The sequence below is a fragment of the Pseudopodoces humilis genome, chromosome 9 (assembly GCF_049639895.1).
Source record: "Pseudopodoces humilis isolate 2021_Gansu_Grassland_sample_001 chromosome 9, ASM4963989v1, whole genome shotgun sequence".
In the NCBI taxonomy this organism is placed as follows: domain Eukaryota; kingdom Metazoa; phylum Chordata; class Aves; order Passeriformes; family Paridae; genus Pseudopodoces; species Pseudopodoces humilis.
In genome coordinates, this window is record NC_142208.1 from 17,780,137 (window position 1) to 17,803,260 (window position 23,124).

Genomic DNA, 23,124 nt, shown 5'->3' on the forward strand with positions numbered 1-23,124 from the left:
AGGAGACCCACACCCTTCCCTGGGGAAGCAGGAATTGTTCTCTGCACCACCTGTGCCCAAACACCTCGCTCCTCTCCAAGAGGGTTTCACTAAGGCAGCAGGATCTGTGCAGCCACATGCAGGCAGCTGGGAACTCGGGCCCTTAAAACATGAGCAGCTGCTATTCCTGGTCTGGCTGTTTGTGCAGGACAGCTGCCTGCAAGGGGCACACCTACACTGCCAGATTTTGCTGCTCCTTTCTCACAGCTCCCCTTTGCCTAAACATCCCTCAGATTTACTACGTGGAAACTCACAGCAGAAGTCAGCTGCCGTCCCTCTTTGCCTTCACACAGTGCCAGTGGAAAACAAGGCTGTTCTGTGAAGATCTCGTACCTTACAGCCCTCCTGAGGTTACAGGGAGTTGGGGCAGGCAGATGGCCCTATGTTAATAAGGACTGGGAGTAGGGAGGAATGATACAATGCAGCAATTAACAAATGACAGAGAGGAGCAGCAGAGCCTACAGAACTTTCCAAGCTACATAAATAATCTAAGGGGCATGAGTTTAATAGCTGAGAACATATGGGTACTAATTGCATATTACTCCACCGAAATAGGCAGAAAAAAACCTCCATGTTCATAGAGCTGCCTCTGTCCCACCTCAGTGACCAGTAATGAACTCTGGAGTTGCAAAGCTCAGCACGGTGTCCTTGCTCTGCCATCCAGGCAGTGGCAATTCTGACAGCAGTTGAATCTCACACAACCCTCAGCAGGGCTGCTACATCAACACTTAATAAGAGTATCTTTATATCTTTTCTGCAAGGGACTATCCAGGCTGCAAGAGGCTGAGAGTCTCTCTATCCCCATGAACTTCCTACCCTCTTTATGAGCTGGTGCTCCTTGGATCCTTTATCCCAGTTAACATGATGTTAGGACACCTCCCTCAGCCCTGAGCACCACGGGACCTGGAACTGCCTGACCTCAACACTTCCCCCTAAATGTGCAGATCCTCTCGTTCCTCTGCAGATGTAGCCATGCAGCTCTTAAGGAGAGGAGGGAGGCAGAGAGAAAGCAATGTGCCTTCAGGCTTCCCTCCCCAAACCACAGCTTGAGGCTGTGCAGGTGACAGTGCTGAAGAGGAGGGCAGAGCAAAGGCATGGGACACGTAAGCCACAGACAAGGCAAACAAAAGGAATACAGCTGCATTAGTGGGTGCTCTTTAGGTATCATTTTGTGCTGCATGCATTTGACAACTGCATTAAATTAGAACAGCAGTGGGTGACCGAAAACTGCTGAAAATTCCTAAGCCCAAGCAGCAAAGGTAGAGTCCTGATAGAGGCTTGTGCAACATCAGGCACGTTAAAATTAATCCTTGAAACAATACCTCTAACTTCTACCACAGCTTGATTTGGTCCAAGGCTCCAAGAAGGCTGCTAGATAGAATGGTTTGATTTAATTTATACCTGATTTCTCTGGTGTACATCAACTGCTTAAATGTCACCATGAATTTAACACAGTCCTGAAAGCAGTTTTAGGATAAAGCATCAACTTGCTGGCATGAGGAAATACTGGTTTAGATAATCCCATTATTAGAATCAGTTCTCTTTTAATACAGCACTTTCAAAGCATGAAAGTAAACATGAGAGCAAAATAAGTGGCAAGCCAAGCTCTGAAGAGTTTATCTGTAGGAAAGGGACAACAGTACTTGGTGAGTTATTTTGGGTGCTCAGGAGTATAGCAGATATGAATGACATGATCTCCAAGACAGTTGTGCTCTGCAGCTGGGATCAAGTCACCAGCCCAAGACATTTCCTCTCCTTTCCCAACCACAAGGATAACTGTTTCCCACGACAAAGGAACCTGCTGTCCCAGCACCAGACCCTACAGCTCTAACAGCGATACATTCTCCTAAGCCTGCTTGGTCTGTTTCCAGGTGGCCTCTGAGGCAGTATCAGAACAACCTGGCACAGCAAGGCGGTCCCAGCAAAATCGACTGGGAGGTTTGTTTCAGCAAAGTCTAAAAATGTTAGGAATTGCAAGCCTGATTCCTTGAAGCTTCAGGATTTAATGAACACACCCTGAGTGGTGATCTTCCCCCCCTCTGTTCTGTACAGCCTTCTGGTGTTTTATTCAGTTATTTCAAACCCTCCTCTGATGTTAAAGCCTTTGAGACAACTTCATTTATCTCCCTAATACTCTCAAAGTCTACTCTCTATTTTCAGATTTCAGTTCATCTGACACCATTCTTCCTAGAATGCACTTTAAAGGGTATTCCTAAAGTTTGCCATCACTCAACCCTGCCTAAGCAATATTACATTTCCAATTATTCTGCCCTGTATAATGCACTGAATTTACCCATTTCCTCTGTCCAGGGCTCTTTTGATTTTTTTTTTCCCCTCTGCCTCCTTTCTCCATCTAGCCAAGATGAACCGAGTTTTCCTCTGTTCAGTTCTTGTTCTATATTGAGATATTCTTGCCTGATTTTCTTATGTTATATATCCATCCCAAGGCAGTGAAAAATCATCCTCTTCTGCTGTATTGTGGTACACAATACAATGCCAAAATGTCAGAGAGTATCCTACGCATCAGACACTGGAGCCTGAGGATTTACAGGAAAAACTGGGATCACAAGTGGACACTAACCTTTATTTGCATTTATTTATTACTTATTTATTTCTTATTTAGTGTTGCTTTTGGGTACTTCTATGGTCATTCCTATCAATCACACATTGTCTGCAATTTGGTACATCCTAGCACAACCCTCACAGCCAGCCTGGCCCAGAGGCAAGTGAAGAAGGGGGCAAGAGGAAGGAAATTCGGGTTGCACAAGCAGACTGAAAGGAAAGGACAAGTGCAGCATGAGATGGGTAACACACTGGGGATAGGGAAATCTGAAATGGGGGGGTGGCTGATAGGAAACTGCTCCACAGGGTGGCTGTGGGAAGTGGGATAGATGTCTAGTTCCTGCTGTAGTGCAGGGGGCTGAGCAGCAGTGCAGGCACAAGCCTGGCTTTTGAAGAATTGGTTTTAAGAATCAGCAGCTGGAGTTGCATCTTCTGACATCTTTGTAGCCTCCACAGGGCACCCACAGATCTTGCAAAACGCTTCCCTTCTGCTTCCCAGCTGCCTCCTTCTGCCCTGCTCATGCTGGTCCTGCCAGCCAGATGCCAGTACCTACTCACCAGACAGCTCCAGCTCCTGGGGACCAGATGAAAAATCCTGTTCTGGAGTCACAGCTGTGCCATATGCTGCTGAGCCAATGCTGTTCTCTGCCTCAGAGATGGACACACTTCACACAGTGACAGTAATACTCTTTCAGATGAAAATAAGGTTTACAAGGGGAAGTAAGTTAATTTATAATTAACTCGAGATGCCTGAGCCCAAGACAAGGAACACTTTTTAACTGGCAGCCAGATGGCTTTGCGGGCTCTGTTCCTTAAACCATTTATCAGCTTTTCATCTCAGAGACTGCCAGTCAAACAGCAGGCCCTGGAAATTATCCTATCATCTCTCCAGGAGGGTATTTTTGTATAGAGGTCTTGTTGGATTTCCAAACTTTATGTAAGTAGCTTAATTTACTACAGCCAGACTTTCTGTACTAAGGGAATATAGGACAGAGACTTTTTTGTTTTACATGGAAGACATCTCTTCAGGGTTGCCGATTTAAAGATTTCCTTCCCTTCCTTACATAAAAGAAAATGAAAAATTGATTCCAACTTAGACAGGCAAAGTTTTTCTTTGAGCCCCCTTGTGTCTGTTACAACTCTCCAGGTCCTTGCTCTCTGGTGTGTATGCCTTTTTAACAAGCTCTCTCACAGCAGTGCAGTTTCCTTCACCTACTGGTGCTAGAAATGTATTCTAGTGAAACTGCTAAAGATTTCCTCTTCTGTACACAAAATTAATATTATTCCTAGAGGAAAATCATAGCAATGAGCATCTTCTGCTCTGCACCTCTAGACAGATGCATGTGAAAATGCTGACTTCAGACACGAAGCATTTGATGCCCCATGCAGTGTTGATTCCAGAAGGTCAGATTTTAAGGCCCATGGGAAATCTTCTCTCCCCACCTCCTGCATGGCAGAAGCCAGAAAATTCTTCCCATGATTCCTGTATTTGAGTCCAAAGCACCTGCATGGAAGGAGCTGCCCAATTATTCCCATGGTTACAATGCCTTTATCATTATGGATCATTTTATCATTGAATTATCATGGGATGCTACTCTGCATTGGTCTGCTACACTGAAGAGCCATCAAGGTCTGTGTTTTGATCATCATCTTAACTATGGGAGAGCTCAATTTTTCTCTCCATGCTTTTTCAAACAAAATGGATACTATAATGGGTTTGGGTTTTTCTGTTTTTTTTATAGAAACACTTTATTGCTGCAGTCAATAACCCTGTGTATCACACACAAATAACCAATTACAGTTTAAGAAACTAAAAATAACTCTGCAAGTGGTAATACTGAGAAAACGAACATACATGAAAGGATACAAAACTATACATTAAGTTACTAGAAATTTAATAACTAAAAAATTCTGCAGAAGTATGAAGTGTCTTGTATAAACTATACAACACATGCCAGTGTAAAGTTCTTCAACATTATACAATTACCTATCTACAAATGTTTTTCCGAAATACAAGATTAGCTGCAATTTTTAAACAGTTATCTTCTATACAAAGACAAGTGCTTTCAGTACTTCATTGGAATATACAGACACCGCAATATCTCAAAACTAAAAGATAATCACAAAATAAAAGGTCCCACTTAGAAATTTTCTTTGCGTATCTAATACAACACTAAGGAAATCCAGCCAGCAATATCCTTGCTTTTGTATTTGCCCTGTTTCACCCATATCTGAGAGGGACCCAACCCAGAGTCAATGACCTCCCCCTTTTCATTGCTGGCCAGTCTCCAGAGCAGACCACACCAGAAATCTGTATCTTAACACACATCAGCTTTAGGAGAAATTTGGACCTGGTTCCCACTTTGCAATATTTACAGTGTCTGCCACACACAGGGCTGAAGCAACCAGCTCCTGTGCATGGCCACATCCATGCATCACTTCAAAGGTGTCCCACGAGTGGCAGGCAAAGCAGCCCCCTTCCCTACAGTGCCAACTTGTGCTCTGATCAGTACGGGGGGGTGGCTTGAACAGAGTTACAGCTGCTTCCCAGGAATTCCCAGGTACAGCACAGAGGCCCGGTACTTCTCTAACCCCTCACAGGCTCATTCAGTTTTCACTGAACGCCTCCTTGCTGAAGCAAAGCCAATCTCAATGATATTTAACCAGAGGGTGTTGTCCCAGGGTCTGGCGATCTCTTCAGAACACGTTTTAAGCACCACTCTCACTCCCAAAATACAGGCTTACAGTTGAAAAACCTCCTGGAAATTCACAGGAATTTAACATCTCATCAGCTCTTACACAAGATCAGCCCTCTGCAGCACACACCTGTATTTCTAACATAACGCACGTTCATGACCTGACAGATTCATCAAATGTGACACAGCAGGGGAACTTCCTTGGCCCAGATGGTGTCTTTTTGGACAGGAGTGCCATCAGTAGAATGGGGTCAGTTATCTGGCACACTGGACGTATCAGCAAAGCTCTGGCAACCTAGGAAAGGGATTGTGGTAGATGGCATTAAGCCTATGCTCCGTCCTACTTAAATTCTGGTCTCAGGAAAGTCCCAGGGTAACCCAAGCTAACTTTGGCCAAGGTACACGGACCAGGCTTCCATTTCAGTAATTTCAAAAGCTGCCAGAAGGAAGTACTGGAAAGCCTGATCTAACAGGGGGTGGTTGTTCCCCTTACTGACATCTGAACAGAAAAGACAGAGCTCACCTGAGCTGGCATCAGTGCCTCACAGCTGGAAGCTGAAAAAAGTCAACAGTATCTTCTTGAGGAGAAAGAAGAAAAAAGCACCATTCAGCCTTCTCAAACATTTGATGGCACCATGCAGAAGCAGACAACTGCATCTCCAGAAGCCCACCATTAATACCAAGCAAGAATCAGCATGAGAAGTGTGACCAGCATAAATGAAACCCCCTGACAGATGGATCTCTTCTGCAGCCCCTCCTGGTATAAGCATTCCTAAGCAGTATAAAGAGTTTAAATAATAAGCCTTAATTTTCATTCAGAAAAGATCTGCTGGGAGAGGGAATTGTTAGCAGCAACACTTGCTAAAACATTTTCATTCACAAATATTTTTTCCCAGGCAATTTTGCTGGGGGTGATTTTGCTTTACAAGTTAAGATACTCAGGGGTACAGCAAAAACCTTCAGTATCCTGAATACACTGAACACTACCTGGCACATTCCACATGCAGCTTCCAAAACACCAAATGAGATTTTGCAATGGTTCACCCAGAATCACGTACAACAGTGACTGAAGCAGAACCAGCAAGGTACGGTATGCTGTATCAGCGATGGCAGAACATTGCTCACACACCAGAGCCTCTCAGGTGTGAGCTGGAGAACAGCCAGGTTTCATACCAGGACTTGTCCATCTTCTCTTCACCCACCGGCCACATGTGGGATGAGAACGCACACAGCATCACTCGGCAGCTGATTCTGCGCATCTTGCAGCTGTTAACGCGAGCATCTTGCGGACGTGCAGGCCTTGTGCACTTGGGTATTTCAGAAGAACATCATGAAGGTGTGCAAGACCTGATATTTAACCCACCTGAGTTTATCTAGTGAATCTTTCACAGAACAAAACAGAAAACAAAATGAGACAGTGTATTATCTGGGTTCTCGTAATAGAAGAGGATCACCCACAGCAGAGTTCAGGAAAGGTCTTGAGTAATTGCACTTTAAATTATGGCAGGCACAGGCAACAGACTCTGCAGTGTATGGTCACAAAGACTGCCCTGATACTAGCAGGGTATGCAGGGTTTGTCAGCCTGTATCACTTAAGCACGGGACATCCTGACAGCTAGTACAGTACACAAATCCATGCCAGTGCAGCTTTACCAGGACTGCCCAGAGGTCTGGATGTTTTAACACATCTCAAGAACAAAGTACCATGTTCATGAAGATCACAGACAGTAAGCTTCAAGCATGAAGTGACAGAGGCACATGTGCTTTTCCTGTAACAGCTTCTAGAAACCACTGGGATAAGTGTTCTCTTACCATAGTCCCTTCCCTGCCTTCTATTAAAATATTGATTTAGAAATAAATTAATATTACATTTTAAGGAAAAAAATCCCTGATCTCTTACTGTTATACTTTAAGAAGTCTTAAAGCAGCTGCTTTTGCTATGAAAAGAATGTACCCAAAGTTGTACTTCAAAAATACTAAGTGAAACTTGAACTAGAGCTCAGAATTTAGTTCACTATCTCAACAAGTAAACAGAAACTTTTACCTGAGAAGTCCAGGCAACTCCGACTAAAACCAGCCATATCATCATCATTGACTTTACAGAGATTTAGACAGGGCTCAGGTAGGGAAAGTCAGCTTTCAAATGCAGAGGCCTCATGTGCTGACTTTTTGTGGGGCTTCATTCCTGCTCCAGTCACACTGAGACTTTGGTTAAATGAGGGCTTAAAGCTGGACAGTGGTGCAGTGAAACAGACTGGACAAACAAATCAACTGCAGACACTCCAGGCTTTGGGTAACTCTGTCTAAAGCCTTGCAAACAGATTTTAAAGCTGTCCCTCTCTTTGCATGAAAGCTGACTGATTAAAAAGCCAGTCCCAAATTCAAAAGCACAGACATATACTACTCTCTGACCACACAGTGCATCACATCAGGCAGGTATTTTAAATTTATCCACTTAATGTGATATTTACTTCCTAGACTTGGATGTCAGCATCTCTTGTGACAACATCAAATTCATGGGTAATTCACACATGACACAGCACTAAAGAAAGAAAATCAGTTTCTGCTGTATTGACTAAGTTTCCTTTTTTTCTGTAACAGCTCACATTTTTATCAGTATAGCAACAGACCCTTTGCCAGTGGTTTGGAATGAAAGTTACATCAGATATGTATGTGCAGGTATGTTGATGATCTGACCTGTTGGAAAAAAAAAATCAAAACCAATCCCCAAAACAGAGCACTGAAACAACTGAAAACAAATATTGTACACATCCACTACTTCCCATACACAAGTCACAAGTGCAATATCCTTGAAAGACAATTGCTCCTCAAAGGAAACCCAAAGAGGCAGGGTTTTTTAGTGTTATGTTTAGTAAGATAATGTGGGCATGTGTTGGAAATCACAGGCTGAGATTTTTAAATTTTTTTTTTTCATAAGGCAAGAGGTTTATGTTCTAGAAGAATAGATGGGTAAAGAATGAAGAAATGTTTCAAAAATGACACATTCTTTCAAGTTTCATTCTCATTTGACATACATATCACAAAATAAAGATTTTTAAAAGTGCTATATGCTTTGTAAGTCTTATCGCAATATGTAAAGCAAAATTTTACACCTGCTGCCTAAGACACAATGTTAGTGGCAGTGTTAGTGGTAGATTAGACTCTCTCTGTCTCATTTCTCTTACTGTCTGGGACAACCTCCTTCATCACACATAAAGAACAGACCAACCAACCAACCCCACACTACACATCCTCCAGAATCACTTAAGAGTTGTGTTCGAAAGTAACAGACTCCATGAAGTTGATGACATCTCGCTAGCAGCTTCCTTGATACCAAACCCAAGGCTCATTCTACCCAATATCCTGTGGCTCTTTGATCAGCCAGTATGAGACACAAAATGTTGAGAGGTATGCAACCATGTTGACATGGACAGATATGCCTAAGGGATTAAAAAAAATTCCAACAAAAAGACAAATGTAAAAAATTCATCCGCCAGCCTTCAGCTGTTTGCTGATTTTAAAAAGGTAGAGCAGTTTGCAGTAAACAATGATATTAAAATCTTCAAGGACATACAGAAACACCCCTTCCACCTAGCAATCAGACATGAAGGATTTCTGCAGCACAGTCTTCTGGCTCTGTGTAATGTGAAGAGTTTGTCTCTGAATGGTGAACCCCAAACATTTCTTTACTTTCAAAGTTTGGCTCCATTAGTGCAGGTTTTTCAAAAATATTCTTTTTGCTAGTTTCTGGACAGTTTTGTACATATATTACTCGGTTATAAGCTTTAAGTCTCTTCCACAGCTGTACGTACACCTTGCATTGTACATACATGAACAGAAGTCCTCCAGTGAAACCAATAGCCACAACTACCAGCTTAGTCCAAAATGGCCACTCCAGAATACCTGGAAGAAAGAAAATAAAAAGAAGAATTGCAAACTATTCTTATTTTGCAATTTTTCCTCTTCATTCAAACACACAGACTTCGGCTTCACATATCACATTCTTCCCCACCAGAGAAAAAAAACAAAACAACTGATTTTCTGTATCTGAGCCTTGATGCAGTACAATCACAGAGTCAAGGCAACCACCAGTAATATGCTTAGGTCCTTTTACACCCGTTTTAATCAAAGATTGGATCAAATTATGAAAGGGATTCTATGGCATGGCTTCCTCTTCATAACAGAGACACAACAAGGTGACCCAGTAAGTCTGTTCCACTCTGTGATCACACAGTACATGGAGACATAAAGGAATGATTGTTACCATACAGCTTGACATGTCTTATGCAGATGAGGAAAATTTTATCTGCATTACACCCAGTAACTTGTATCTGAACTAAAGCATCTCCTCTGATACAAAACTGCGAGTGCTGGAGATGCTGAAGCACTCCAAGCTTATCCTCTGTCCTTAAAAAATACCACCATCACTTTGCCTAAATTTGTCTGGCCTGAACATTTAGACAGTGGATCTTGTTACATTTCTATCAACCACTTTTAAATTAAAAACTATTCATGTTATATATATTCTGCTTACATACATCCTGTGTTCATCCAGCATCTTTAAAATAAGTGCCATCACAAGACGGATATGAAACTATGCTGAATCACCCATTACCAGGTTTTTCAGAGAACAAAATCCTATCTTTCCAGCTCTTCCAAGTTTTAACCAAGATACAGGCTGCTGTTGTTTTAGAAATGTATGGTAGTGGAGGAGGAATTAGTAGTGCAGGAGGTATTAGTCCCAAAATACAAAGGGCATTGCAGTCTTACTACTGATGAAATCCCACCTGTGATTCATATATGACCCTCTGATTCAAAGGTGAGCTGTCTGATGTAGGCAGTGACAGCACATGCTTGTCCATGTGGACAAGAATATATATCCACACACACTTCCTGCATCCCCCAGCTCATTACAGCAGTCCCTGGATTTAGAATCCAAATGAAAGGAGCAGAGAAAGCACTAAAATATGTACCAAATATTCACATCATTCCTCCTAGTTATGTTCATCCAATTTATTTACTGGTTAAAATAACCTGGAAAGGATAAATCTTTGAAAACATATACTTTCATTATCATATGGAAACCTTATCCTTTTGAAAGGCCAATCATGTTCACTGTTCATGGAAGAAATGGGGTTGGACGGAACAGAAACTAAGAGATTTCATTGAAAGCAGCTTCCTGCCAGAAGTTGTGAACAATCCAACTATAGCCTAAACGAGAAATGAGAGGATGACTTCTCAGTTTGAAGTGATTCTGCTCTGAAGAGACTGTAACAGCTCTGTGGATTCACTAGTTTATTAATGCTCAAATACCTCCCCAAAGGACTGTTCAATCACCAGCCAAACATTTTCCACCTGCATGTCTAGTTGGCATGCAGTGCTCTGTAAGCAAGGATAGCCTGCCTTCTAACAGCTTCCATCTATTCTATCCCCATCTTTAGGCTCAGATGCCTGAGGAAGTTTTTTGACAGCTGCAAATCTGCAGCCCAGCATACCTGAGTAAACACATTTCAGCTTGGTATGTTTACAGCTGACATACGAAAGAAAACCTTCTATTCAGTAAGTTAAGGTACCTGTGCACTGGGCTGGCAGCCCTTTATAAGATTACAATGCCTCTTATCTCAGTTGTGCAAATTGGAGTACTGATATTCAACTTGAATTTCTTCTGCTTCAAGTGCAATCACTCAAAAGTTTTTCCAGCCTAACATGGCTCTCACTGATGACTAATCCACTGCACAGACAACTGGGCAGAAAGAAAATCCTGTTGATTTACCTCAAAGATTTGAATTTAGGTTCCTCTTACTTCTTCTCTTTTTTAAAACTGTTCCAGTTTTGCCCAGTTTAAAGGTAGTCATAGCAGCAAATAAATGCTTACATCCTTATCTGCAAATTTAGACCTAAATTTGCTGAGGCAGTGCAACTTTGTGTCTGGCTACACTGGATTAGCTCTCATATCCATGCATTTCACAAGAGCAAACTAAATTGACCTGAAACAGATTTTAAAAAGTACCCACAGATTAATCCATTGGTTAATTTACTGATTTAACTAAATAATTTTAGAACTGTGCTTTTAAACCAACCCAATACCAGGGCGAAGCTGACTAGTTTAGATTTAACACTTATGTTCCACATCCTCTCTGCAATCAGGATAAATAATTATTCCAAGAGAGTAAGTGGGAAGATAATCAAGTAACATACCGGTAGTTTGTCCCTGTTTAATCTCTTCAGCAGTCCTGTCTATCAGGACATAGAGAGACCACACGACGCAGGTGATGGCAATGATATGGAATGTTACAGAGCACATGATCTTCCTCCTCTCGCTGGCTGTCATCTGCAGCTTCTCCCACTGGCAAGAAACCAGGAACCAGAGCAAGAGATTAGCAGTTTATTGTAGTTACTAGAGAGTATGAAAAGAGAACATAGATAAGAAGAAAAACCAGGCAGGAGACCAGTTTCCTCCTAACAAGGATTTTAAAAGTCAGATGGCACCAGTCACTTGGTCACAGCAAGTGTGTGATGGCTGGCAGCTCACCCTGCTGTGACTGGAGCCATCCTGGTGCCAGAGGGGATTCAGTGCTCAGCTCCCACCAGCACCTCAGCACAATGTCATTGCACCCTGCTTACCCACACAGGGGCAGTGCCAGCAGAGGGGCCCAAGCACTGCTGCTCCTTCCTGCGCTCCCCAGCAGGCACCCACAGCTGCAGCTGAGCATCACAAGTGGGAGTGGGTACCTTGCTCAGGGAGGCATTCAACAGAACAGTGCAAGTGGCACATGGTTCAACTGCCCAGGGTGTGTAGAGACACCTCATGGTGAGCTCTCAGTCTCATGGCTGTTCAGCTCTCACCTTGTACTTCTGGGGGGTTTCATTCAACCTTCACATATATTTAATATCACTTATAGCAGTGACACTCACTTTACTTTCAGTGTTTCAAGAGCACTTAAATACATATGTCCTAAGAATATAGATTAGAGTGGGGGTGACAGCTTTTCTAAGCGAGAGGATGGCAACAAATTAAATCTCCAGATTTGCATCTATCAATAATGCTTATATAGCTCAAAAAAACCCCATAAAATCAGGCCAATGTACTTTCAGAAAGATACAAGGAAATGAGACAATTATTATAGATGCCTCTAATATGCCAGACATATCTGGATACCCACAAGCTGTGTTTTAAATTTCTTTTCTGTAATTTTGCCTATGTAAATGATGAAAGTTGTTGCATGTGGGACATCCATCCATCAGCATATCTGCTTGGAAAAGAGTTATGATGGGCTTTTCTCACACTTTTAAAAAAGACATCAAAACACATATAAACATCTCATGCATAAAAAGGTGCATCTGATGTCTCATAGAATAATTTGTAGAAAAAGAGGACTTCAAAAAGGAGGCATAAAGTGGAAGGGGATGAGGATGACTTGAATGGTAAGATTGAAATAATCCATTATGTTGAATTATTGCTTTCCACTGCCACAAAAATGAGAATGGTTGAAACATGAGACAGAGACTTTGTGATCATCCCTGTGCTGGTTCACACACATCTTTGTGTCCAGCCCAAGCCACATTTCCAGTTATGTGGGCATCCAAACCTCATCATGGCACAAGAACTGAGTATTTCCAGGAATGACAAGCTAGTTTCATTGTACTAGAAAGCTGTATTTTTTCAATCTTTTTAGAAAAAGATGGGACAAAATATTCCCTTTGTAGGTTGTATTTTAAAAAGAAAATTGCTTTTGCTTCTATACAAAGGTGTTGCCTTTTGATAGAAAGTACAAATTAATCAAATTATTTTGCCAAAAAGCAACCATGTTAGATCTATTTGCAAATGCTTTTACAGAGCCAGGAGGACTTGTGTTTTGACTAATTTATAGTTCTTTTTTCTGTTCCACTGTGTGGGCTCCTCTGCTGGACAATACCTCCTGTGAACTGCTGGCTCCACAGTCACAAAACCAGCTTGCACCACCTCACTGCTTCAAGAGAGATGACTGTAAAGCAAAAGAGAAAATATTCTGCAAATTGCACACTAGCCCAGAGAGGAAACTCAAATCTGTAGGTCCCTGCTGTATTATTCCAATGACACAGCATGTGGCATTTCCCACTTAAAACAGCAGTTCTGGACTATTCAAGTGTTGTTAAAACCAACAGAAAAAAAAAAACCAGCAGAAAATTTAGATTTAATGTCTTGTTCTTTCACTGAAATTTTAAAATTAAGCATCTGTCTTGTCTGCTCTCATCTTCATTTGAGCCATTACACATTTTGTTCTCATCCTCTTCCTTTAGTGTTTGAACAACTCAATGCTGCAATATAACTGTAAGATGCCAAGGAAGTTGAATTCCGTTTCTACTCTACAGACAAGGAGAAGCCCTATTATTATCCCATCCTGATCATACTCACCAGTTCCAGACTGTTTTCTCCTGACTGAAAGGCTACCATAAAGGCTGAGTTGAAGATGCAGAGGCATCTTATCTTTTTGCTGCAGCTAAACCTCTAAAAGGACTCTTTTAGATGTATCTGAAATGTAAACTCCTTCTATTTATGGCTCTATCCCTACCTTCTGGCAGCTTGTCTGCTTCCCACAGATGACCTATTCAGGTATAACTAATGATGTTGAGTGACTCATTTCTGAAGGTGCACAACATTTTTTTTCCATAGGGCACAAATATTCAGATAATGTTCCCCCACCCACTTCAGGCAGAGTGAGCACAGAAAAAAAAACAGGAGTCAACTGACAACTATAGCAACTCTTCTTTCTTTGGATACTCTAGAAAGAGTAATTTCTTTCCTGTCCTGTGGTTGGGCTGTGCACAGTATTGTCTGTGCACACAACAGAGCTTATGAGGACCAATACTGCAGCTCAGAAACAACTACACTGTGTGCCAAGAGGCTACCAAGCCAAAATCTGCAGTTTTTAGAAGGCAATGATCCACCACAGCCATAAACAAAGGACATCTTATCCACTGGACATGCTAAGCTATACACTTTGCAGACAATACATCTCTCTGAAAAATTAAGTGTTTGAAATTTGCTCTATTTTCTGTTAGATGTCACTTTTAGGATTTGGACAAGTACTTGTAGTGTTTTTTGGATATCTGCAGTCCAAACTTCCCACTCTATGTGATTTAGGCTCATCATAACTGAATTTAATGTTTCTCATCTATTCTAGTTCCAGACTGAGGTTATTGTTATTAACCTCTTCTGCTTTGGTAGATGTGGAAAGATTTGTCTGTGCTAAGAATACCAGTGACTTCCATCTCAAAATCCTGATTTAAGGACAACTGACATTGAAAGCTCAGAGGATGTGGGAGAACAAAATGAGGATAGAAGCACAAAATGTCTTAGTAGCTATACTTTAAGTCACCAGATTTATGAAAGATACTTATCTATAAAACAGAAATACAGGTTCTATCAACCTGAAGTACTAAAACCTAGTCATTCACACCCTAGGAAAAGGTAAAAATGAAAACATATGTAACAGTGAATCACTTTCTACTTACAATGTATTATTTTCACTAAATAAGTTTGAGCCTTTAAAAAGAAAAGATACAAATTTTAACTAAGTTACATTCAAGAAGTGTGATTTAAAGTAAATTTAATGTGAAACCCTCATATTTTGAAGAGAACTTAAAAGCCATGTGGATCTTAACATGTGAGCCACAAACTAAAGCAGGTAACAGTAATACAAAGCTCCACATTTAAAAAAAAATGTTGATTTTTGTGCTCTTAAATCTAAAGAAAAAAATCAGACTGTTGCATAGACACATATATATATATTTACACACACACACACACACACATATACATTTACACACAGAAAGCCGCTGGGCTAGAACAGTTGTTATCAGAGCTGGATTCCAGTGATATTGAATTTGCCAGGGTGAGTTTAATTCAAATCTTTTTGTACCTGTACAAGACTGACCAGACTTACTAAGGAGCCACAAAAACATTAAGAAATACAAGTTGGGTGCTGCAGGCTCGTGGACACAGCCTGTTCCAGAGTGGATCTCTGTTTAACAACAGAGATGTTAAGGACCTTGGGGAAGCAGGTCCTGTGCCTACCTTTCTCAAAGGCTTCAGTTTTGTCTCCATGATGAACTCATACTTGCACAGTTCACAGCATCGCGTGTCCGAGCTCTTGATCCATTGCTGCAGACAGGCCTGGTGCACAAAATGAAGACTTCCCGTGCAGTGACAAGGGGTAATCAAAGGGCTCTCATCATCTCCTTCACAGTGACATATCCTGAATCAGAAGCAAAGCTGCTGGTTAGGAGAAGAGGAAGCAGAAAGGATGTGGAAGAGCCATGTAACATCTGTGATCACACATGAATGTTCACTGAGGATCCCGAGACATATAAATCAAAGGAATGTGTTGCACAAAGGAGCTAAAACTAAACAGCTCAGTTGCTGCACAAGCACATACACAGGCACAAAATAATTAAACACAGAAACAGCTAGCTAGACAGCTGCTTTCTCACGGATGAGGCACACACATAGAGCCTGACAGAAATGCAGTACCTGAAAGAAAAAATGGAGCAAAAAATGAAAATGTTTCACCCAGACCAATAGCACTTAACTGCAAATAGCATTTAAACAGATCAGACAGCACTTCCCAAGACAAAATATGCAAAGAGAGGTACAGCTACTTATGTACTACGGTCTGAAATAGAAGATAAAACAAAATTCCAATACCAGTGGTGAAACAGTCCACCCCAGGATCATGAACAACTGATTTAGACAGCCTGGATTTTACACAAGTGATTTATTCCAATGCAAACTGCTAAGAGACAGATTCACAATGCAAAACTACAGCAATATAGTTTTACTACATAGCAATGTAGTGTAGAATAAGTAAAACATTTACTCTAAATGGTTTTGCTTCTCCAACTCAGCAAGAGTTGCTAAGGAAGCATCAGCTCTGCAAAATTCCCTGTTTTCCTTAGAGCCTAACTATGCAAACAGCAAAGACATCTGATAAAATGTTACTACCAGCTCTTGACATTTGATTTCCAGAATCAGTTTATACACAACCCTTGGGTAGCATCAAACATTGTGAAGTCCTTCTAGCCATGTGGAAGAGGTCATGAATTGAAAGGGGGATGGTGAGGAGCTCAGGGAGTGAACACAGGTTACTAAGCATATGTGAAGTACATTTTGGCCTGCTGCCATCCCTGTCTATTACTGAAGTTTCTTACTGAAGTGTAGCATCTTGCCTCTTGTGACCTTGCTGATAGTTGGCAAGTGGAAATGAAGGTGGGGGTGGATTACAACAGCATCTTGTTGATAAGCCAGTACAGAACTAGATACCGTGGTAATGAGGGGGGAAATCAAATAATATTGGCAAGTAATAACAAAGCCAGCTTTAGGAAGTGCTGTTAGGGAGGAGGAAGACTAGGATAATAAAATGCTAGGTAGAGGGATTGGACATTTGCTCCTGAACTTAATGACTCTTGCTCCTCAACTACATTTTGGATGTGGGATGGGGCAGACCTGCAAACAAATCACCATGAAAACAGTCCAGATCTTGTTGCTCCTACCATCTGTGCACGTGATTAATCCTCTGCAGCTGGAATAAGGACACCCATCATTTTTGAACCTCACACTATGGACATCACACAGTCCTACCACTAACAGCCAGCACTCAGATCACCTTTGACCAAGACAACCAGGAAGCCCGTAACAAATAAAAAAGTGTGGTGGGATACAAACTGAGGGGGGAAAAAAAATCTAAAGCTATATTGATCTGATCTCACAAGCAATTTTCAAGCAGTCTGTTTTCCTCCTGATTCCCACCCTCTGACCAAACCACCAATGCTTTCAGGACAACACATTGCTCATTAAAAGCTAAGACATGTTCAGCTTGACCTTTATGATGCGTAGCTGTGTCTCTCATTGTATTCCCAGTTTGGGCACTGATAAGAGAAAAATACTATCTCAGAACCCCAAACCTAAAATAAATTTTAGGAGAATTTATTTGACTCCAAAGGAAATGATTTTGCTTAGTAGCCTTGTTAAGTGCATCAGAGGGGTGCAGAACTGCAGAGAGAAGGCTGCATGCTTCAAATCACACACACTGTATTAGCAAGGTGACAGGGTAAAGAAGAGACAGAAACAGCATGAAGGCAGGGGAAAGCAGAACAGTCACCACCGCACATGGGAGGGTTAAAAAGGTAGGTGGTTCTCTGGTAAACCAACCTGCAGGTATCCCCCGAAGTGGACACAGGGGAGAGAGGGGGTAACTTTTCTGAGAGGGGGGAAGGGCAGTCAAGGTCACTGTCCTTCTCAACTGAACAGAGCGGTGCCCGCTGCTCTTTCGTTTTGAGTTTCACTGAGGTGCTGTCCTCAAAGACGTCATCATCTCCCATATCATCAGAGCAGAAGTCCGTGCTTTCCACCAGCATGCTGGAGGATTTGTCAGCTTGGAAGTGACTGGAATAGCTCTCCAGTTCATGAAATTTATGCAGGCTGCTGATGCTGGAGGTGTGGGAGAAGGAAAAAAGGTAACGCAACAGTTTTTTGCTCCTTGAGGAGTCATGGTCCACCTTGTCCTCCAGCAGGGGGATATGTACAGCGCTGTGGTTCTCTGCTCCTCCCGATGCACTTGAGTAGTTGGAAAGGGAAGGGATATAGGAGTGCTTAGAATTGCTAAAAGAAAGAGGCCTGAGATTCAGCGGTTTCCTCTCTTTAAGATGAAATTTGTTAATCCTTAAACACTGCTCTTGATTTGGGGTCAGTTTGCCTTCTGAGCGTGTTCGCTCCACATAATCAAAGCACTCGCTGGTGCTCTGCGCCTTCTGGTCCACGTCATTGAGGGACTTGGAGAATTTCAGAGTGCGGGTGGGCTTTACATTCTTAGCAGACCTGAGTGTCTGGCCCCGATCCTGCCCACGGGAGTTTCTCTTTGCTGCATGTAACGTGTCCTGACAGATTACTGTCACAGTGACCCCTTGTGTCAGAGGGCTCTGGCAGTGCGGATTTTTCAAGACAACAGCAGACTGCACTGGACTGTGATGACAACACTCAGAAAACACTGCACTGGAACTGCATGCAGAACAGTGGAATAAAAGCACAGAAAGTAAAAAAAAAAAAACCAATTAAAAAAGAGAACATGTATAATTAAAAGTGAAGAAATGAGAATTATAGCTAGTGTGGGAATGGCAAACATAGCAGGGCCAAACAGTCAGTAGGATTTAACAAAGCAGTGTTAGACAGCAGTCGAGTCAAACAAATGGGATGCTTCAAGTGGGAACCCCACATCGCTTACTTCCCCATAAATGTGCTTTTTCAGTTTTGTTTTTCCTTAATTGGAACCTCTCCTGAGCCTCACTGTAGCCAGACAAATGGCACACTTTACCTGCAGATGTCCTGGTTGGATGGTGTAACAGAAGTCCGAGAGAAGCTATGGGGGGCAGAGACAGAGGTTGGACTTCCAGCCTGCAGTGAAATTAAAACAAACAAACAAGAAAACCCTCAAGTCAGGAGTCAGTACGCAAAGCAATCACCTTCAGGGTGAAACACAGCATATGGAGTCAGATATCACTCTACAGCAGATACTTAAGGGCTAGCTGTAAGAAAATGACTTTACTGTTAAGTGCAAGAAAGGTCACAGAGTCTCATCCCTGGAGAACTAGCAATTAGAAGAGAAATGTTGTACCCCAAGGTTAAATACAGACATCTCTGGAGTGGAACCTGCCAGCTGTCAAACAGCACAGAACAATAGCTCAGGAAATGAGCAACGCTACAGTAATTAGAATAATTAGATGGAAGTGTGTGTATAAACTAGCTGGAATTTAGCTGCCATGTAATAGCTAATCCTTCCTCTAACAATAATGGCAAGAGATTAGAGGCTTCGGTTTTCTTTACAAACCAGCAACACTGGTAATTCAGCAACTCAAGCACAACCTGAGGACTTATATTCCTTACTAGCATTTGCACATGAGCACCATCTGCCAACCCAGACCATTCCCTGAAGTACTTTCTGAGGCCTTTCATCCTGCTCTTACTTGAACAGCATCTTCCATCTACCTGGAGAAAGGTGCGGCAGCAGTCATATTTGTAAATTGCAACAAGAGCACAGTGAGAAATAGAATAACTGAAGAATTAAGAATTAGCTGAACTAACTCAAAAACATGAAGTGAAACTCTTGGCATATTTAATAGACAAATCTAAAATCAATGTTCTAAGAGAGCATTTGACTACACTGGCTGTTATTAAAGACCTTTACTGCTGCTGTATCCTGCATGTCACTCTGACAAACTTCTCAACTCTTCCTGGAGATTTTGGTGAGAAGGATTAATAACCTCATTAATCACCTCATAACAGAGAATCTTTAAACCTGGGTCTCCCATGTTCCACAGCTGCTGGACAGGCTGCTCTGCTCACCCACTTCTGCAAAACATTGTTTGCACTTCAAATATGCAAACAAAGGTTTTACAGCTCTTTTGATCTGCACAGCAAAGCCTGAAACCCAGGAAAGAACAACACAATCAGCAGAACAACTGAAGTCATCTCCATACTGGGCTGCACAGAACCAGCACTGCCAGCAGAGACCTGGGTCAGGCAAGCCAGCCCATGGGGACCTCAGGTGACAGAAGGTGTGCTGCCACAGAAGCACACCGTGCCCAGCCCTGTGCTTCAGCTTCAGACACCAGAGCTGCTCAGTCATCACTGCTTTGATCATGCTGCAACACACACTCTATCTGTCTTGGGACCCATCAATTCTATACTTAATTTAGTAAAAGCCCCTATTGTATATTTAAACAAGGCTGCCACAGGCTTTTATACTGTCATAGAAAAACTGAGGTTCCTTGTCACACATTATACTCCTATTTTTTTTGTGAGAGAAGATACATACACATGCTACTTTGTAAATACAGATAAAACAATCACCTTCCTTGTCACAGAACTTGTCATTTAAGGTTTTATTTCTCTAGTCAACAGCACTATAGACAGCAGTGTATCTGCCCTCATGTTAGGACACCTCAGGCGCACAGACACTGAAAGATCAGGTATCCATTTACAGCTGGGTCTGCAGGAATCAAAGGCAAGATTCAGCCATGCCTCAAACACACACCTCTTAACTCTTAATAAGACCTTGTAATTTATTTCCCATCTTACCCAAAGCTGGGTACACATATAGAATAAAACCCGGTAGAATAACCTTGGGCCAGAAAGCAAACTGAACTATGTAATGACTGACAAAACAAAGATAAAGGTCAATTACTGGCTTTATCCTGGAAACTACAGTTCTTTACATTTTACACCACTTGCACATGCTAATGATACAGGATTTTGATCATACAGTGATGTGAATTCAGGTATTTGTTGGAAATTTGTTCTCTCTGATGCTTAACCTCTCCTAAAAGCAGGTACACCTGACTTCATATCCTATCTTTTATAAGGGTTTGTGCAGCAACTTTTTTTTCAACTCCAAGTCTGACAATTTAATTAAAGATCTGACACTAATTTACTGATAAATTGTTTCATTCTGCAAATGAAAATTAATAAAAGTTAAATAATGAAATAGTTTAAAAGACACCGAGCGATCTTCAAAAACCAAAATATTAAACCAGTCAAACAGCATATTACATTCTGCCATGGAGACAGAGCTATACATTGCTGGAAGTGAAGTCACAAATCAATTAATAAATTTTTCTCAGGTTTTATGCTGAGAAAATCACAGAAAGTAACCTGCTTAGAATAAATCCAATCTCTCAGCTGCTTCAGTTTAGCAACGAACTTTTTCAGAAAAGGACAGCAGAATATATGATGTGGGAGTCTAGTAGCAGATAACTAGAATCAATGACCCAAAATTTCCCTTCCAAAACTGTGTTACTGGTTTCTTGATCCAGCTGTCTGGTACCAAGAGTGTTAAAAGTCTTGCTATGTGGGAAATCAAAAGGCTGGGACAAAAAAGAAATTGTGGAATTTCATTTGCATTTCAAGCTTAGTATTTTGTTTCTAGATGCCAGTACTGTTCAGAGTGGCTTGCAGAAGCTCAGCATCTGAGGCACATTTCCTTTACTCCTATCTTTCTGCTTCAGAACAGAAGGTACTTTTCTCTATTTTCGTACATAATGAAAGTGCAACCAAAATACGAACAGAAATTAACACACTTGGATAGGCACCACAAAAAGGAACAACAAATCACTGGAGGAAGTTATGCCCCACTCTTGGTTCAAACCAATGCAAGCTGTGGCTACTACCAAGAGCCATGGTCCAATGAGCCTCCAGGCACTCAGTCTGTCCTCTTTTCATCCCATGCTTTCTGCTCATGGAACTTTACAGAGCTGTGCTGCAGCTCAGAGCAGGATAGTGAGGTAAAACAAGCCATTGCTTTAATGCCAATCACTTCCCCAGGAACGTCAGCCAGTGACAGCAATGAGTCTCTAACAGTGAAGCACAACTCCCTGACAAGAGCACAGTAAAATGCAAGCTGCTGCCAGAAGCCTAAGTACTAACTTCTGCCAAATCTAGAAGCAGGGCTACACATTGCTGCTGCTGGCCAGTCCTCCCAGCTCACCTGGGCCTCACTGACTCAGACACAGCAGCTTCAGGCAGAGAGGTGCCACAGAAAAGAAGAAATACAGGAAGCCTAGGGACACAACAGGGCAAAGGAGAGGCGGTGATGGGTGAATGAAACAGGCAGATCCAGCTATCTTGGAGCTCTGATGCTGCTCCCACACAGAGCTCAGCTCTGAAGAGGCTGAAAAGAGGGGAAAATAAGCAGTCAAAGCCTTCTGCACTCTGTAGCTTCTGGCACACACCACCCTTACTGCCCCAGCAGCAGCCTCCCAGGTAGCAGCACCTTTGGCCAAACTGGCAATTTATGATGGCAACAGCAGCAGTAGGTTTTAGCACAGGAGGTTTCTACCATGTTCATATGTGACATATAGCCTAAGCCTTGACAGCCTGAATTTGACCCTTCTAGCCCCATAATCACTTGCTGAAACTCTGAACTGTCATGCCCTTCACATGGAGGAACATCACCTCCAGTGAAGAGCCTTGGAGCCATGTGCTTGTGAGCTACTCTGTACAGCCCAACTGGCTGGCTAAAATAGCTCAGTAATAAAGGTCAATAGTTAGTTAATTGTCTATATTGACATTCCCATCTAATGCAATTCACTGAGGTCACAGCATAGCCTTCTGCACTGGTATTCAGACAATCACAGCAATTTTGAAGGTAACAATTCCTGGGATTCCCACAGTTCTCTGAAGGGTTGCCAGCAGGAACATAGACATTTTTTAATACGCATATATGCAGGTCCATGCATATATACACATATATGTTCTCATTCTGCCTCCACGTGAACAGTGTTATCTATTGGTGAGAGAACTCAGTCTTTTCTTATTACATACATTTGATTACATGCTGCACACCAAAACCCAAAAAACACCCCACCCTGCCTAAGAAAATAAAGGCATCTTTGAAGTAAGCCATAGTGAACACGCCAATGGCTTGGGTATATTTCAAGATAACCTGCTTATCTAAGATGACACTTCTGGCTACAGTTGCTGTTATCCCACTCTGGGCTGCAGTAATAACAATTCCATCTCATTTTAAAGGACAGGGCCTACTGGGCCTATTGCATTCTAAAAAATTATTATTCATTGAAGGTAAAAAATTGGAAATAACTTCTGTAGAATTTTTCAACCGATCAGAAGTCTAAAGGAAGCAAAGAAGGGTTTTGCCCCCCCCCCACATGCAAACGTTGTTGTTTCTAGGTGCCACATGATTAGGAACAATACTGTGACTCTACTACTTGTGCTACAAAAACATCTAGAAGTCTCAGCTAAGGATCTGCAGCTAACATACTAAGACCTATACACATT

General features: G+C 41.9%; 1 protein-coding gene across 6 annotated transcripts in view; it reads right to left on the reverse strand.

The window, feature by feature from the left end:
* Window positions 1-4,317: 4,317 nt before the first annotated feature.
* MARCHF8 (membrane associated ring-CH-type finger 8) overlaps window positions 4,318-23,124 on the reverse strand; it is a 97,855-nt gene continuing 79,048 nt past the window's right edge. For 5 of the 6 annotated variants that reach the window (XM_088060062.1, XM_014250249.2, XM_014250251.2 and 2 more), the window contains 5 exons: window positions 18,647-18,726; window positions 17,488-18,333; window positions 15,355-15,535; window positions 11,496-11,643; window positions 4,318-9,200 (listed from right to left, as the gene is read on the reverse strand). In XM_088060062.1, the coding sequence (XP_087916188.1) occupies window positions 8,896-9,200; window positions 11,496-11,643; window positions 15,355-15,535; window positions 17,488-18,333; window positions 18,647-18,726 (1,560 nt within the window). In that variant the 3' untranslated portion in view covers window positions 4,318-8,895. The remainder of the gene's footprint in view (window positions 9,201-11,495; window positions 11,644-15,354; window positions 15,536-17,487; window positions 18,334-18,646; window positions 18,727-23,124) is intronic. The other variant, XM_005520571.3, reaches the window with a different exon arrangement.